At 54.8% G+C, this 14,743-nt stretch overlaps 6 protein-coding genes across 8 annotated transcripts; 3 read left to right on the top strand and 3 right to left on the bottom strand.

The window, feature by feature from the left end:
* Positions 1-38: 38 nt before the first annotated feature.
* RHB1 (GTP-binding protein) lies at positions 39-730 on the top strand (the record flags this gene model as incomplete). The annotated part of the gene is made up of 3 exons (XM_047986693.1): positions 39-90; positions 153-421; positions 491-730. The coding sequence occupies 3 exons, from the start codon at positions 39-41 to the stop codon at positions 728-730; spliced, it is 561 nt and encodes a 186-aa protein (XP_047842676.1).
* A 485-nt stretch (positions 731-1,215) lies between these two features.
* On the top strand, positions 1,216-3,402 carry SES1 (Serine--tRNA ligase). Of its 2 annotated transcripts, XM_047986691.1 has the most exons (7): positions 1,216-1,546; positions 1,615-1,685; positions 1,739-1,900; positions 1,977-2,392; positions 2,450-2,540; positions 2,597-2,965; positions 3,025-3,402. In XM_047986691.1, exons 1-7 carry the CDS (start codon positions 1,414-1,416, stop codon positions 3,154-3,156), a joined length of 1,374 nt encoding a protein of 457 aa, XP_047842674.1. In that variant the 5' UTR covers positions 1,216-1,413; the 3' UTR covers positions 3,157-3,402. The 2 variants fall into 2 exon arrangements, with proteins under 2 accessions (XP_047842674.1, XP_047842675.1); XM_047986692.1 differs by having other exon boundaries at positions 1,216-1,284; positions 1,368-1,900.
* Positions 3,403-3,585: 183 nt separating this feature from the next.
* JDV02_005395 (uncharacterized protein) lies at positions 3,586-5,850 on the top strand. Of its 2 annotated transcripts, XM_047986689.1 has the most exons (8): positions 3,586-4,048; positions 4,112-4,202; positions 4,258-4,362; positions 4,427-4,638; positions 4,689-4,720; positions 4,776-4,933; positions 5,007-5,217; positions 5,293-5,850. In XM_047986689.1, exons 1-8 carry the CDS (start codon positions 3,716-3,718, stop codon positions 5,333-5,335), a joined length of 1,185 nt encoding a protein of 394 aa, XP_047842672.1. In that variant the 5' UTR covers positions 3,586-3,715; the 3' UTR covers positions 5,336-5,850. The 2 variants fall into 2 exon arrangements, with proteins under 2 accessions (XP_047842672.1, XP_047842673.1); XM_047986690.1 differs by having other exon boundaries at positions 3,586-4,202.
* HAM1 (Adenylate kinase) lies at positions 5,415-6,476 on the bottom strand. Its single transcript, XM_047986688.1, has 5 exons — positions 6,104-6,476; positions 5,925-5,998; positions 5,630-5,871; positions 5,527-5,560; positions 5,415-5,439 (listed from the first exon to the last, which is right to left on the bottom strand). The coding sequence occupies exons 1-3, from the start codon at positions 6,269-6,271 to the stop codon at positions 5,712-5,714; spliced, it is 402 nt and encodes a 133-aa protein (XP_047842671.1). The 5' UTR covers positions 6,272-6,476; the 3' UTR covers positions 5,415-5,439; positions 5,527-5,560; positions 5,630-5,711.
* A 99-nt stretch (positions 6,477-6,575) lies between these two features.
* Positions 6,576-7,660, bottom strand: FAP7 (Adenylate kinase). The gene is made up of 3 exons (XM_047986687.1): positions 7,254-7,660; positions 7,038-7,183; positions 6,576-6,944 (listed from the first exon to the last, which is right to left on the bottom strand). The coding sequence occupies exons 1-3, from the start codon at positions 7,434-7,436 to the stop codon at positions 6,749-6,751; spliced, it is 525 nt and encodes a 174-aa protein (XP_047842670.1). The 5' UTR covers positions 7,437-7,660; the 3' UTR covers positions 6,576-6,748.
* A 173-nt stretch (positions 7,661-7,833) lies between these two features.
* On the bottom strand, positions 7,834-13,849 carry MYO2 (Myosin type-2 heavy chain 1). The gene is made up of 5 exons (XM_047986686.1): positions 13,293-13,849; positions 13,079-13,211; positions 12,828-13,017; positions 8,625-12,763; positions 7,834-8,564 (listed from the first exon to the last, which is right to left on the bottom strand). Exons 1-5 carry the CDS (start codon positions 13,425-13,427, stop codon positions 8,404-8,406), a joined length of 4,758 nt encoding a protein of 1,585 aa, XP_047842669.1. The 5' UTR covers positions 13,428-13,849; the 3' UTR covers positions 7,834-8,403.
* Positions 13,850-14,743: the final 894 nt, after the last annotated feature.

Genomic DNA, 14,743 nt, shown 5'->3' with positions numbered 1-14,743 from the left:
ATATCGCATCAGCAGCCACGCCAAACTCGTAAAACAAAATGAGCGCACCAAAGCAGAGGAAGGTGGCCATTGTTGGCAGTCGGTCCGTCGGTATGTCGCCGTGTCACAGTTTACATCCGGAAGTACATGCAGTAACCAATATCTGGCTGCAGGGAAGTCGTCCTTGGCGGTAAGGTTTGTCGACGGTCATTTCGTCGATAGCTACTACCCGACCATTGAAAATACCTTTAGCAAGACGATTCGATACAAAGGGCAAGATTTCTCGACCGAGATCGTCGACACGGCTGGCCAAGACGAGTACAGCATACTAAATTCAAAACACTTTATCGGCATACATGGGTATATGCTAGTTTACTCCGTCTCTTCGTTGCCGTCTTTCGAGATGGTTCAGGTCATCCGCGAGAAGATCCTCAATCACCTGGTGAGTCGCAGCCTCGACCAACTGAATTTGTCCCAGTTGCTGATATCCATGGGCTCATGCGCTCCTCAGGGCACCGAATCTGTGCCGATTGTCATTGTTGGCAACAAGAGCGACCTGCGACCGGAGCAACGGCAGGTTAGCACTGAAGAGGGCAAGAAGCTGTCGGAGAAGCTCCAGTGCGGCTGGACAGAGGCCAGCGCGCGGTACAACGAGAATGTTGGCCGGGCCTTCGAGCTGCTAATTGCTCAAATTGAGAAGTCACAGAATCCCGGAGAGGCACCTGAAAAGAGCAACTGCCGTGTTATGTGAGGCGGGCAGCGAAAGGGCGCGGTGGGAGGGCCACAATGACCGAGGGTAAGGCTGCGGGCAGCCACAGGCCGTTTCCAGCCGGGCGACGTTTGAAGAACATGCAGGGAATTTTGGACGGAAGAGCTAGTCATTTCACCTGTGTAATTGTACCGGACGGGACTGTGTAGACTTGGCTGGTCAGTTGGGTTAGAAAGACGAACGCTGGGCAGAGGAGCCAGACCACGAGGCACGTCAAGAAGGATCAACAAGTGTACAAACAAGTAAAGTCTTATGGACGTGAAATACAACCACGATGACGATACTCAGAGCCTCTTCCTACCCAGGCGGCTTGCGAATGGGTTGAATGATTCCCCTTCCCCACCTCCTGGCGGCAGCCCCGCCATGGTTTTTGGACCATGCTTGGCCGGCTGGTGCAGTGGTGGTCATACCCCGCCCCCACCATGAACAAAATCAGGCACCTTGCGTTGCACCACCACGACCTTTCCCTTCTCCGGCAGCGGCCAGCCTTGTGACTCAACCTGCACTGGTCCGCTACATCCCCGAATTGTGATAAGGTAAATATGCAACCACGCCTCCCGCCTTTGTGGCTCCGGGTATCTCCTCGCTTGTCTCTTTACTGAGTCCCGCTGGTGTCTAGGATCGAGGTCGCCACGCTGACGCCAAACGAACCGCTCCCCGTCACAATGCTAGACGTCAACGACTTCATCAAGGAGCGGGGTGGCGATCCGGAGAAGGTTCGCGAGTCCCAGCGACGCAGACACGCCAATGTCGAGCTTGTGGACGACATCATCGGCCTTTTCGAAGATCATCGCAAAAGTTTGTCACTATGCCGCCTTTCTAGCGTGGAGGTCGGGTGGGTGCTAATGTGCACCCCTCTGTTGCAGCCCAGTACAGCGCAACTCAGGTGAACGGCAAGATCAACGAGGTTCAGAAGCAGATTGGGGCGAAGAAGAAGGTATGCCGGCTGCGACGCGATTCTGGGGCACGGGACTAATTGTGAGGCTCCAGGCTAAGGAGAATGCCGACGAGCTGCTGCAGCAAAAAATTGAGCTGGAAAAGGAGAAGAAGAGCCTCGTCGAGTCTGCCGCAGAGAAGGATGCCTTGTTGAAGACTAAGATAAAGACGATCGGCAACTACGTCCACGACTCCGTTCCTGTCAGCAACAATGAGGTACGGCGAGCCAGTCGATGGGAAGCGAGACTGTGAGACTTGGCGTTTTGGCTGCTGACGGTCGACTACAATGCAGGACGATAATGCAGTCTTGCGCACGTGGCCGGAGGGCATCACGCCCGAGAAGCGCAATGTCCTCTCCCATCATGAGGTTCTCCTCCGCCTCGACGGATACGACCCTGATCGTGGAGTCAAGGTCGTCGGCCACCGCGGCTACTTCCTCCGCCAATGGGGCGTATTTCTCAATCAGGCCCTGATCAACTACGGCCTCGAGTTCCTCACGCAGAGGGGCTACACAGCCTTGCAGGCTCCTCAGTTCATGCTCAAGGAGTACATGGCCAAGACAGCTCAGCTCGAGGACTTTGACGAAGAACTCTACAAGGTCGTTGACGGAGATGCCAAAAATGACAAGTACCTCATCGCAACGTCCGAACAACCAATCTCGGCCTTTCATGCCGACGAATGGCTTATCGCCAAAGAGTTGCCCATCAAGTGAGTGTTCGAGATGGGCGGGAAACAGCATGCCAGACACAGCCTGACGTTGTATAGGTACGCTGGATATAGCTCTTGCTACCGCCGCGAGGCTGGTTCTCACGGCAGAGATGCCTGGGGCATTTATCGGGTGCATCAGTTTGAAAAGGTACTAGGGATTAGTCCTATGGACCGTGACTTGTGCTGATCCGACTCTCCGCATAGATTGAGCAGTTTCTCCTCACGGACCCTGAAAAGTCATGGGAGGCGCTTGATGACATGATACACGTATCCGAAGAGTTTTACCAGTCGCTGGGTCTGCCATATCAGGTCGTGGCGATCGTTTCTGGAGCGCTCAACAACGCCGCCTCTAAGAAGCTTGATCTGGAGGCTTGGTTCCCTTTCCAGGGCGAGTACAAGGAACTTGTGTCGTGCTCAAATTGCACCGATTACCAATCACGCGCCCTCGAAATCCGCTTTGGAGCCAAGCAACAGACGGACACCAAGAAAAAGTATGTGCATTGCCTGAACGCCACGCTCTGTGCAACGACGAGGGCCATGTGTTGCATCCTCGAGAACTACCAGACAGAAGACGTAAGTGTTTGTACGACCTAAACATGATCATGGGTATATGCTAATGAGGCTTTGTTTAGGGCCTTCGCGTCCCGGAACCCCTCCGCAAGTACTTGCCGGGGGCGCCCGAGTTCATTCCGTTTGCAAAGGAGCTGCCCAAGGAGTCGACATCCCAAAAGTCGCTGCCCCAGAGGACAAAGGGCCAGAATTGAAGCTCGGGTTGTAGGCAACTTGCCGATGCCATGATGCGTAGGGCAGGGGGGAACGTGGAAGTAACATGGAGGGAAGATGATGGCCCGCGGGGATATAAAGTGTTTGTCAGCTATAATTTACCCGATTAGGCCTTTTACGTGCTCGGCGGGCGAGTAAGTTAGACATTTCCACGCCTTTCGAACTGAACTCCGTGGCCCAGTGGTCAACCCACTTATTGCTCCCCGTGCCCACTACCCAATTAGCAGGCTTGTACGAAGTACTTGGTACTAATCAGTGAACAGGCAGCTGCATGGGTTGCCATAGCTGCCTGTGGGTTCTCTTGTCAATCAGTGCTGCATTGCTGCGCCCGAGGTACTTGTCCGGGCGGTCCACTAAGGTCACTGAGCCGGGCCGACAGACAGCACTTCAAGTTGTCAACTAACATAAGCCACGTGCCCACCATCAGGCCTGGCCAGGCACACATCTTGTCTTCAATGAGGTCCGCGACCAGGGCCGTTCGCAGCACCGGCGGCCGACTCCCGCTCTTCCAAGCCATGACCGAAGTAGCTGATTTTGCCAATGATATATGACGGCCAATGCGGCATGGAAGAACCACAGCCTCATCTTCGTGGGCCGACTCCACCTCGTCGCCGGCCTTGCCAGACTGTGGCGGCGGCCAATATGAGGCCTGCTACCTCTTCAGAGGAGTTGAGAAAGAGAAATTCAACGAGACGGACCGTGCTTCAAACCTTGGCGCGGTTTCTTCGCCCCACCGGACATCAGTCGCGGCAGGGGAATGCGGCGTCCACGCGACCCCGGCACCGAAGCAAGAAGTCCAACTGCGCCTCCGATGAGCAAGGTTGCTCACAGGTCTCTGGGCGGCACGAGGCTCAACAAGGCAGCCAGCTGGGTGTCCGTTTACCAGCCATTCTCATTTCTCCCCAACACGATGGTCTCTGACATAGGCCATGCCAGGTCGCGCACCTGGGAAAGTTCGCCCACGAGAAAGAGATGCCACAGTGGCTCGCCAAGGCCTTGGTGAAGAATGGCTACGTTTCTGCTCACGGTCAGTCAGCGAAGCTCGACCTCTTCCGCGCGGAACTAAGTATACGTCTATGTAGACATGATCCCAGTACTGGCGCAGCTTTTGGAGCATTCATCAGGAACCGTTCGTGCCTACCTGTGCCATCCTTGCGTACAGCACATCTCAAAACTACGACGTGAAGGTTCGTCCAGAGGCCAGCACTGGGACAACGACGGTCGGCAGCGCTAAAACTGAGCGGGTAACAGGCGGGTTCTGTGGCTATCGAAACATTCAGATGCTTATATCCTACATTATTGGCGCAAAGGCCTTCGGTGCCGAGGTCTTTGGCAACCGAGTCCCGTCCGTCTTTGACATACAAGACCTCATCGAGGCCGCGTGGGACATGGGTCACAACCCCCAGGGGCGCATTGAAACGGGCGGCATCAAAGGGACGCGAAAATTCATTGGCACGTCAGAGGTATGTCCATTTGATGGATGCTGGTTGGGATCAAGCTAAGCAATGCCCAGGCGCAAGCCCTCTTCAACAGCCTTCAGATCCCGTGAGTCTTCCACACAGGCGCACCTCTGCGCTCATCACTCACCACAGATGCACAGCTCGCCCGTGCAGTCCTTCCGAGACTCAGAAGATGGGGCCGCAGCAAGCAAATTGCTGCAGGCCATAGACCATTACTTTAAAGCGGGATGTGGCGGGAATGATGAGTCGAAGAAGGTTCAAACCACCAGCCTTCCGCCAGTGTATCTACAGCATCAAGGTGAGCTGGCTATTCACACGGTAGATAGTGGTACCGCCCTGACGACATTCTAACTTCTTCCCTCAACCGCCAGGCCATTCTCTCACCGTCGTCGGCATTGAGGAACGAAAAGACGGCCGGCTTAACCTTCTCGTGTTCGACCCATCCTGCCGGGACTCGGCCGTTTTGAAGAGACACGTCGGCCGGCGTGTTTGCAAAGATATGGCTGGAGCGGGGGATCTTGCGGAGCCCTACCGACGAGGGGCAAAATATTTGATCAAGCAGAAGGAGTTTGAGATTCTCTGGTGCGCCTGCAACCGCTTTCCCGACGCTGTCTTCACTTTCCGTCTTTCTGTGCTTTACTGACGTCGATGGAGCAGCCTCAGCTCCAAGACACGGACGTCGGCATCGGAGACATTGTGATTTACCTGCCATCGGAGTGCTTCTCGAACCATTCCTGCATCTTCTTCAGGGCACGGCCTCGATGCGATACGGCGTTTTTCTGTGCACCGTCCATCTCGGCAAACCTGTGTGCCCAGCTGCGTTAGAAAAGCACTGCCGAGTCATACACCGATGCAAGCGGAGGCCGACCACGGGGACTATTTTGTACTTACGTTTGGCCCTCGTACTCGAAGACGGGATCCCACCCTGGGAGAGGCGGAATTTAGTACCGACTCTTGCGCATATCTCCTCGGCAAGAAGGATTCGCTAGCTTACCAAAATGAGGTGGCCCTCGGGGGGGTACGATTTTACCCTTTGTATCGAGTCTGTCAGCTGGGCTGGAATCGACTAATGTCGTTCAGGCTGCACCTACCGGGCAGCGCCCTTGGAAAAGGACAGGCTTGTGTCCGGGGCCAGCGGAATAGCCAAACGTGCAGACGGCCTCTGCCGACTTATCTGGATAGGCTGCGAGCAGGTTGTTCAGCCCTTGGTGGCCAGTTTCCGATAGAAACCATTTACTGTGGAATGTGAGACGAATGACCAGCAGCCATGGATGACTTGATAGACCAACATGTAAGGACCAGGCAACCCGCCCAGAGCCGTAAAGCACAGCGCAGTGTCTTCAACTAGCACGGGACCGCTTACCTGCAGGTAAGGCGAATGTTAGTTGCATGCGTCGTTGTAAGACACAGAAGTCGCCTATGAGTCGCGCACACGCAGGGAAGATGGGAGACTGGGATGGAAACATACGGCTTCAGCCGCCCTCCGACATTTAGACTCGGTCACCTCCTCGATAGAGCCTTGAATTTCTTCGAGGTCGAGTGGGCTGCTGTGGACCTGAATGACCGGCTCCAGGATCGCCTTGACCTCTCTGAGCTTGTTGGCATTGCCCGTGACGAAGTTGACACGGGTCGTCATGATGATTGCCGTGTTCCTTTTCCGCAGCAGTGGTGGCCGTGAGCCCTTGCACACAGCTCAGTGTACAAGATACGAGCTTGCACTACCGAGCCGGGGTGCAGCTGTGTTGCCAGGCTTCTTCGGTGGCCGTGTGCGTGCGGGCGCTCTCTGCGACTTCCTGAGGCAAGACGTTTCTACCTCACATACTCTGCAAGTCACTTCAAGGTTCTTATTAGGCACAGGCCAGGGAGTGAGTCGACGTGCCACACTGCTAATGCAAGCTACTAGGTCGCTGCCCCGATAAGCGCATAACTAGTTATACGTCGCCCAGGCGGGCACTGTGGGGAGACCGTCGCTCCGCCAGCAATGCTACCTCTCATGTTACTACGGAAAAGGATTTGGCTGGGTGGCTATGAGAAGGTGGTGTTGGGCGAATCGTTTGTGAGGACATCAACGGCGCAGTGGCTGGCTTGTGAGTCGTAAATCAACACCACATCGTCATCGTTGCTCGTTGTCTATCTTCCATTGTTTCACCCAAGCCTCGATACGGTCCAAATTGCTCTCCATCTCGTCAGAGGTATTGCTCGTCAGCTCAATAACCACCTCCGCGTCATAAGCTTCTCTCGCTTCCTGCAGAAGTACCTCCATGATCTCCGAGTCGAGATTCTCCTGGAGCTTGGCCTCGGCGTAGTTTCTACCCTTTCATATCAGAAGCTGCGCATGGCGTGGCCGGGGGCCAGGACTCCCTCCAGCAAAGTGCAAAGGCTCCTGGGGCTGGGCTACGTACCTTGCCTTGAGCCTATCGTAGAGGGTCGCCGAATCAACCCGTAGCACGACAACAAGGTCAATCCAGCTACGGGGGAACAGATCGCAGGCGTGCCAATCGATGATGCAGCCTCCCGCCGCGACATCGTCTTCTATGGCATCGAGCAGCTTCATGGCGGGCGTCAGTCCATTGGTGCCATCATCTTTTCGAGGGAGACCCCGCGGACAGCGCACAAACCTTGTCTTCGTCGACGATCCAACTCTGATACTCGTCACTCCAGCCTTCATGGCACTGCTTATCCTTGACCACCTGGTTGACCGATATGTGTCGCAGACCTGTCTTTTCGGCGAGACTTTCGCAATGTGTAGTCTTCCCCACGCCTGGCGTGCCCGTGACAACAATGTTGGGCGCCTGCCTCATCGCTGCAGGTTTCGTCCACCGTTGTTTCTCGACACTCGAGGGCGGCAATAAGCGCCTGCAAAGTTTGCGTGTGAGGATCAAGTGCTTTGACGGAAATTGAGCGCTTCCCCGGCCTCAGACGCAAGAGGAAGCTAATCAGAGTTGAAAAGAGGTAACGGCGACGCTCTGAGTGAGTGTAAACGGAAAAGTATGAACAGCATAATAATTCACCTGAAAAAGTCCAGCCCGCACTGACAGAGAGAGGCACAGAGATTGTGGGGCGACGACTAGGTAAGTTTGGCCATATGCATCTAGCGGGTGAGCGGCGACAGTGAAGTCAGCTAATAAATAAGCTGCCCCTGTGCCAAGTAACCACCAGCGCCACCACAGTTCACCCCAGTTGTCAATCAATCTTTGTCTTCAAGAAAACACCGCGGTCTTGTATACGTTATCTATATAAACAAATGCCCGTCATCACCCCTGAATATAGCAGGACAGAGGAGGCAGTAAGACGAAGACAGCAGCAAACAAGATTCCTCCACTTTTGCGCAGTACACATATCCGTACATGACATGACGAGCAGCGTCGGCTGCAGCGCCGTTGTTCCCCAACATATGATCTGCTTCTATCCACTCCGCCCATGGCCTCTTCATGGTGGCGATTCTCGCGTAGTACGTGCAGCACGTGTATGATAGCCACGGTACACGCACTTTCGTCGAGAGAAGAGAGAGAAGAGAGAGAACTAAAGATACAGGGAGGAAGGGACCGGGGGAGCAAGAGAGCCCGAAGGATGTGAGAATCGCGAACGCAGCCACCCGTCCTCGACCCCCACGCGCTATAAAACGCTTGCATGGGAACAGAAAACCGGACACCCGAGCCGCTAAAGCCCCAGTAAATGTAGCTTATATCCCATGCGTACATGTCGCGTTGACATTATTATCGGGCAAACCGTATCGAGAGCCCTAGACGGCGTTTTGACTCCTCCTCGTTACCTAGCCTCATCAGCCTCCTCGGCGGCTTCGTCCACCTCAGCCAACGTATCCTGTCCGTCAAAGCCGTCGCCATCTGCGTACTCGAGTTTCTCCTGCTGCGCAATGGCTTGTGCAGATACTATCTCCGCCAATCGTTTGAGACGTGGTGTTTGCAGCCCTGCGTGTCCATTAGCTGAGGTCTTATCGTCAATTCCCCATAACCCAGGGATTGACTCACAAGATGGGGTGTATGTTTCGAGCGCTGTGATCGAGCGGGGCTCAGCAATCTCGTAAGGGCCGCTGTCGTCCATGTCCACAGCTTGGAGCAGCAAGACGTCACTCTTTTCCGTCACCCGCGACGCGACGGCCTTCATAATCTCCCCGTTAATCGGCTGCTCGTAGTCCGCCACCAGGTACTGGTTTAGCAGCTTCTGTATCTGATTCGGCGAGAGCATCCAGCAGATGTCTTGGATAATCTCAATGTCGTTGAGCGTCGCCTTCTTGAGCTGCAGCAGCTTAGTTGCCTGCATCAGATGTTCCAGCTGTAACGTGCCCTCGGGCATGTCGTGGCTCTTACACCACTCCTCGATGCGGGTGATGTTGTAGTTGATTTGCAGACCACGCTTCCAGGACAAGAAATTGCGACGCATCAGCAAGTCATTGAAAGCCGTGACGCCAACAAGGCGCAACAGCTCCGTGACAGTCTGCATGATAATGGAGTCCTCCAGGTAGAAGGCTTTCATGGCACGGAACACGCTATTCAGGAGGCTAAGCAAATTGTCCATGCTGTAAGCGGGCGTCGAGTTGGACTGAAGGAGCTTGCCCAGGAATCGGTTGCTCTCGTTTGTGATGAAGCCAGGAAGCGACTGCGATTCAATGATTGCCGGTATAATCATCTTCTGCAGCTTCTTCTTGAGCACCTTCATCCATGTGTGATAAATGTTGAACTCGAGGCTCTCGAGATCGTGCTTGACGATCTCGAGTAGGCGATCATACTCGTAATTGTCAGTCTTTTGGGTCTCATACCAGTCCTCGGCTAGGAAGACGAATGACAGCATTTCGTGGACGTTGGACAGCCAGAACGCTCCAGGGTTGATGGCCTCGTCGCCGTCATGCTGCATGACCTCCTGCTGAATAGACTGCATCACGTTCGCCAAGAAGCGCTCAGACTCCTTGACGAAGCCGTTGTTCCACATCTCCGATGTGACAAGGTTGATCAGGTACGATGGGAACAGAACCTCCTTGTCCGAGGGCGGCGGAGTCGTATTCGGTGACGGGATCTTGAGGTTCCGAATCAGACCCATGGTGACCTCCTCATTGAGCCCATCCTCGTCGGCCAACAACGTCTCGAGCTCCATCTCAATGTTGTCCACGCCGGGGATGTACGTCGTGCCCGAAAGATTCTGGCGATGCGCCGTGTTCGTGACCGCCATGGAGACCGGGCGAGGGTTATACGCGCCGCTGAAGCGGTCCATGTCTCGCGGCTCGGCACCGGCACTCCTCCTCTTGGGCTTTTTGGAGGAGACCAAGTTGATAAGTCCACTGGCAACCGAAGGAGCCGCGGCGCCGTTGGTGAGCTCTCCATTAACAGGAGCGCTTCTCTTGGCCACGTCGAGTGCGTCTCGGAGCGACTCGAGCTCTTGTCGCAGGCTCATATTGTCCCTTTCTCGCTCGGTGCTCGTCTGCTTGGCCGTCTCCAGCTCGGTGTTGCTCAGGCGGAGGGACTCCCGCAACTCCCTCTCCTCCTCTTGCATCCGCTTGATGTTGGCTGTCGACTCGTCGAATGCTTGTTGCAGCTTCTTCATTTCGTCCTCCATAGCCTGCAGCTTAGCAACGGCGATACCTGCCTGGTTGGCCTCAGTCTGGAGCTCCTTCGTACGAGCCTCGAGAGCGTTGTGGCGGGATTTCCAAGACTTGATCTGGCTCTCGTAACTCTCCACTTGCGACGCCAAGTTCTTGTTCTTCTCCTTCATCGAGCCCAATGATTGGGTGAGCTCAACCACCTTGTTCTCCAGCTTATACGAGATCTGCTTCAGATCACGGGCTTCCTCGCGCATAGTCTTGTACTCGCGACGCGCGCTCTTGCCGCGCCACAGACTCTGGACCAAGGCAACCTTCCTGCGGTATTGCCTCCATGTGGCCAGCTGCCGCCGAGACCGCCACGCACGCTGAATGACAAGTGCAGCATTGCCCACCCGAGTTTCCATGATTTGCTTTCTACGCAGATAACCCTTGGCGGCAGATTCAAACAGGACCAGGTCCTTTTTGATGCGCAAGAAGTTCTTGCGTTGCTTCTGGCCGCGCCAGACTCGCTGAATGGCCGTGGCAGCCTTGATGGTGCGCAACTCTTGAGCTTGTCTCCTCGCAATGTACGCCCTTGCGGCAGACTGGGTCCTGATGACCGACTCACGGGCTGCCAGGTAGCGACGCCGATAGAACTTGGCCCGGAGGTTCTTCTGAATGAGAATGGCGCACTCGTTGAGACGGTTGGTGCGCAAATTTTCCAGGAAAGCAAGCATGCCTGCCCTGAAAAAGATCTTGGTCAAGCCGAGCTGGTACTTGTCCAAGCCTTTGCCCGTGCTCGTGCCTAGAGCCTTGGTCAGGATTGCATTGGCCATGTTGCGGATTTCCGACGTCCATTGACTCGAGTGCACCAGCATGTAATATCGAAGCGCAAACTCCTCGTAAGTCCAACGTGTAGGATATCCAGCACAGCTGATGCGAACGGTCTCGAGAACGCCACAAGCGCGCAGCTGGCTCAGTACCATGGGTCCCTCGAACTGCCAGGCTTCCTTAGCTTCGTTGGGCTTGATACATCGGATGTAGTGGACATCGGTATTGTTGATAGTGTTCATCAGCTCAATCAGTGAAGACCGGAAGATGCCTCCCAGCGTCGGCTTCCTGTTCACAGCAACACCAATCTTCCTGCCAGCGGCTGGCTTAACAGCATTTGAGGCCGCGGAAGCAACATCCTTTTCCCTCACAGCAGAGGCAGCGTCCAAGACATCCTTCAGGAACGGATTTGTCGTGGCCCTGAGAACGGCCATGTGCTCATCCGGAACCGTGTCGCGGTTTTTCTCGATGAACCCTTCAGACTCGTACGTAACGTCGATGGCATAGTGACACACGGTGAAAGCCGACTTTCCGAAACGAGGCTTCTTGAAAAAGTTGTGCTGCTTTTCTGCGGCAAAGTTCTGGTATAGCTTAGTGACGAATTGGTCATCTGAGCCCATCGGAAGTCGGGACTCTTCATCTAGGAGGGAGAGAACCCCCATTTTCCCCTCGATGAGATCGATACAAGGTTGATTGTCTGAGAAATCAATGAAGGTCCAGTCGATCTGTTCCTTCAAATATTCCTCTTGCTCGAGCTTGAAGACATGTTGATTGAACTCTTGCTGCAGCTTCTCGTTGGCGTAGTTGATGCAGAACTGTTCGAACGAGTTCTTGGCAAAGTGCTCGAAGCCGTAGATATCCAAGACGCCAATAAAGGAGTTGACCTGACTGAGAACCGCCTCCGTGGCGAGGCTCTGGTTGATGATATCGACAAGCCAGTCGAACAAGCTTGAGTAAATGAACTTGGCGACGGAATCGCGCACGACAATGGCTTGCGCCTGGCTCAGGTTGGAGGTGATCTTGTCGCCGCGGGTAATGAGTTGCTTCTTGACGATCCACTTCGCGAACTCGTCGCCCTTGACACCAAGAATGTCGCATGCGCGCTCCAAGGACGGCTCGGTAGGGGCCAAAACACTGTCGTTGCGCGAGGCCGTAATTTTAACGTTTCCTAGGTGCAGAAGACCGGCCAGCAGCTTGAAAATGTCGGCTTGCTGGGCATCCGACACCCCAATGGTCTGCAAGGACTTTTTGGTGGCCTCAAACTCAGCCCGATCGTCGACACCGTCAATGGTTGGGGAATCGCCTTGGTTCAAGTAGTCGAACTGCTCGACCCGATGGATGTCCAGTTCCTGCCTATCCCTATCGGAAGCTCCAGCCACGAGTTGGTAGAAGATGTGGTAGTTCCGCTCTTTGAGAGGCTGGAAAACCAGCCGTGACCGTTCAAGCAAATATGTTCGGATCTTGGCACCAATGATGTTGGTCTGGTCATCAAACATTATCTCGATATACTTGCCGAATCGGGACGAGTTGTCGTTGCGCGTGGTCTTGGCGTTGCCGAACGCCTCCATAATGGGGTTTGTGGCGAGAATCTGCTCCTCCGTTTCGCTCATGGCCTCGGGCCCTCGCTTGGAGCGAGCCCCAGGCTGGTCTGGAGACTCTCTTGTAGCAAAATACCGCATGATGTATTTCGCACTGACGGTTTTGCCAGCACCAGACTCCCCAGAAACAACAATGGTCTGGTTCTTGCCATCTCGTATCATATCACTGTAAAATGAAGTCAGTAATCCGCAAGTGCCGCACCGCCTGCCCGCGGGTTTGGAGCACGTACATGAATGCCTCCTCAGCAATAGCAAACAAGTGAGGTGCCTGCGTGGCACGCTGCTTTCCAGCATATACTTGCACCATGCCGGGAACGTAGAGAGAGTCGACTCTTGCGAATGGGTTCGTAGCGATGAGGACAATGCCGCTGTAGGTGTAGATTTCCTTCTGCGCATACCGCAGTCGAATGGCTTGCAGAACTGTAATCGACATGAGCGAGCTGGCTCTATATGCAGGAAGAAAGCATTTAGGGAAACTTACCCGCAGGTTCATTGAGATGGGACAAATTGGTCAGGTCATCGCTGGCTTCAAGCATCGTTGGATTCATCAGGGGAGGCAAGGAAGGGTCGTTTCCGGATTGTAAAGCCTCGGTGGGCACCTCGATCGTCTTGGTCTATACGGCGCATGGCACGAGAGGAAGCATGTCAGCAATCAGATCTCCAAGCAAAGTTGTCAGGTTGGACCACAAACACACCTGGCCATTTTCGAGTTGGAACACGAGTGTCGCTTTGGGCCCGTCGACATTCTTGGTGATTAGCTCAGACGCTACCCAACCTTCGGCAGCGTCCGGCTGCCACGCTCTTGTGCCAACATCATAGGTTGATGCCATGAGGGGGAAGCTGCCCGGGGCGCTCGAGCGGCTGATGGAGCTCGGGCGACGGGCAGGGTGTCCGAGGACAGGGGCGAAGGAGTAATATTGACAATGGTGATCGGTCGGGAGCAACGCATCGACGAGCGCGGCTGGGTCGCCTAGTCGTCTGGTCTTGGGTCTTCGAACGGATGCTGCAGTCGGGCGAGTGTGTCGGGGCCCGGACACGGACTCAGCCAGGGGGCAGGCGTCAGGAACGAATGGTAGCCGCAGAGAAGGGGTTTGTCGTGAAGCCCAAGTCGACAGCCAGGCTAGGGTTGAGGAACCTGGCGGCTGCTTTGGTTGAGGATGGACAGAATGGCCTCGGGGAAAGCCAGAGGAAGACCAAGGACCTTTTCGACAAAAAAACGGATGTTGGTCAAGCAAGGGGCTGGCCGACGTTGGACACACGGGCAGCTTGGGGGTACCTCGGAACAGTGATGCCAGCACGCGTCTTCTGGGTTAGGCCGCCCCTAGGCCCAGGGGGAGGTTGGCTGTTGGGGGCTTGCTCAGTGGGTCCCGCTTGCGCCTGGGCCGCAGTACATCCCTGGATCGCGTCGGAGGTACCTGCGGCCATCAGGTACTCGCAAAGTGCATGAGGTGATGTACTGTACCGGCTATACCGCCCCCACGCGCCTCAATAAGTTTAGACAAAAATTATCGAGAATACCTACCTAATAGACAATCAGGCCATTCGAAACCCTATTATCAGTTATCTTAAGTTATCTACTAAGGATTTCTAAGTATAATATTTATTTGCTTTAGTACTATACCTATGTGCCCTTTTATACCTAGGCACCTCTAATGAAAGCGGCGCTTATAAAATTAAGTACCTGATATTCGGGCAGAGCTCAATGCCAGGGTTCAAGAGTTACTACCTGTGAGACTTCCATCGACCTTTCGTTTACATACCTATCTACCTGCACGCTTAAGCACTCCTTACCGGGGTCGCAAAGCTCGATTCCTTGCGAAATGTATCCGTATTTACGTCGAGATGGCCTAGCACAGCACTTAGGAACCCTCCCATACTTTAGTACGATAAGTACTTGACTAGGCCGGTACTCGCTCCATAGTACCTCCAGGAAGTACCGCATGTTGTACGACGTACTGGAGCAGAGTGGCGCCTATCGGGCTGGTCTGGATACCAGCCCCTAAAGACTGCGAGAGGCGGGCACGGTGCTTTCGTACCTTGCACACAACCAACCTACCAACGGCCGTGCATGCACCTCTCGCGCAGTGCGTGCCCCTTTCTGCCCACCTGCGCCTGGAGGCCCTGCGTCGTACCCGCATCGAGCCAG

Source organism: Purpureocillium takamizusanense, chromosome 4 (genome assembly GCF_022605165.1).
Source record: "Purpureocillium takamizusanense chromosome 4, complete sequence".
Classification (NCBI taxonomy): Eukaryota; Fungi; Ascomycota; class Sordariomycetes; order Hypocreales; family Ophiocordycipitaceae; genus Purpureocillium; species Purpureocillium takamizusanense.
This window is presented reverse-complemented; position numbering and strand designations above follow the sequence as displayed.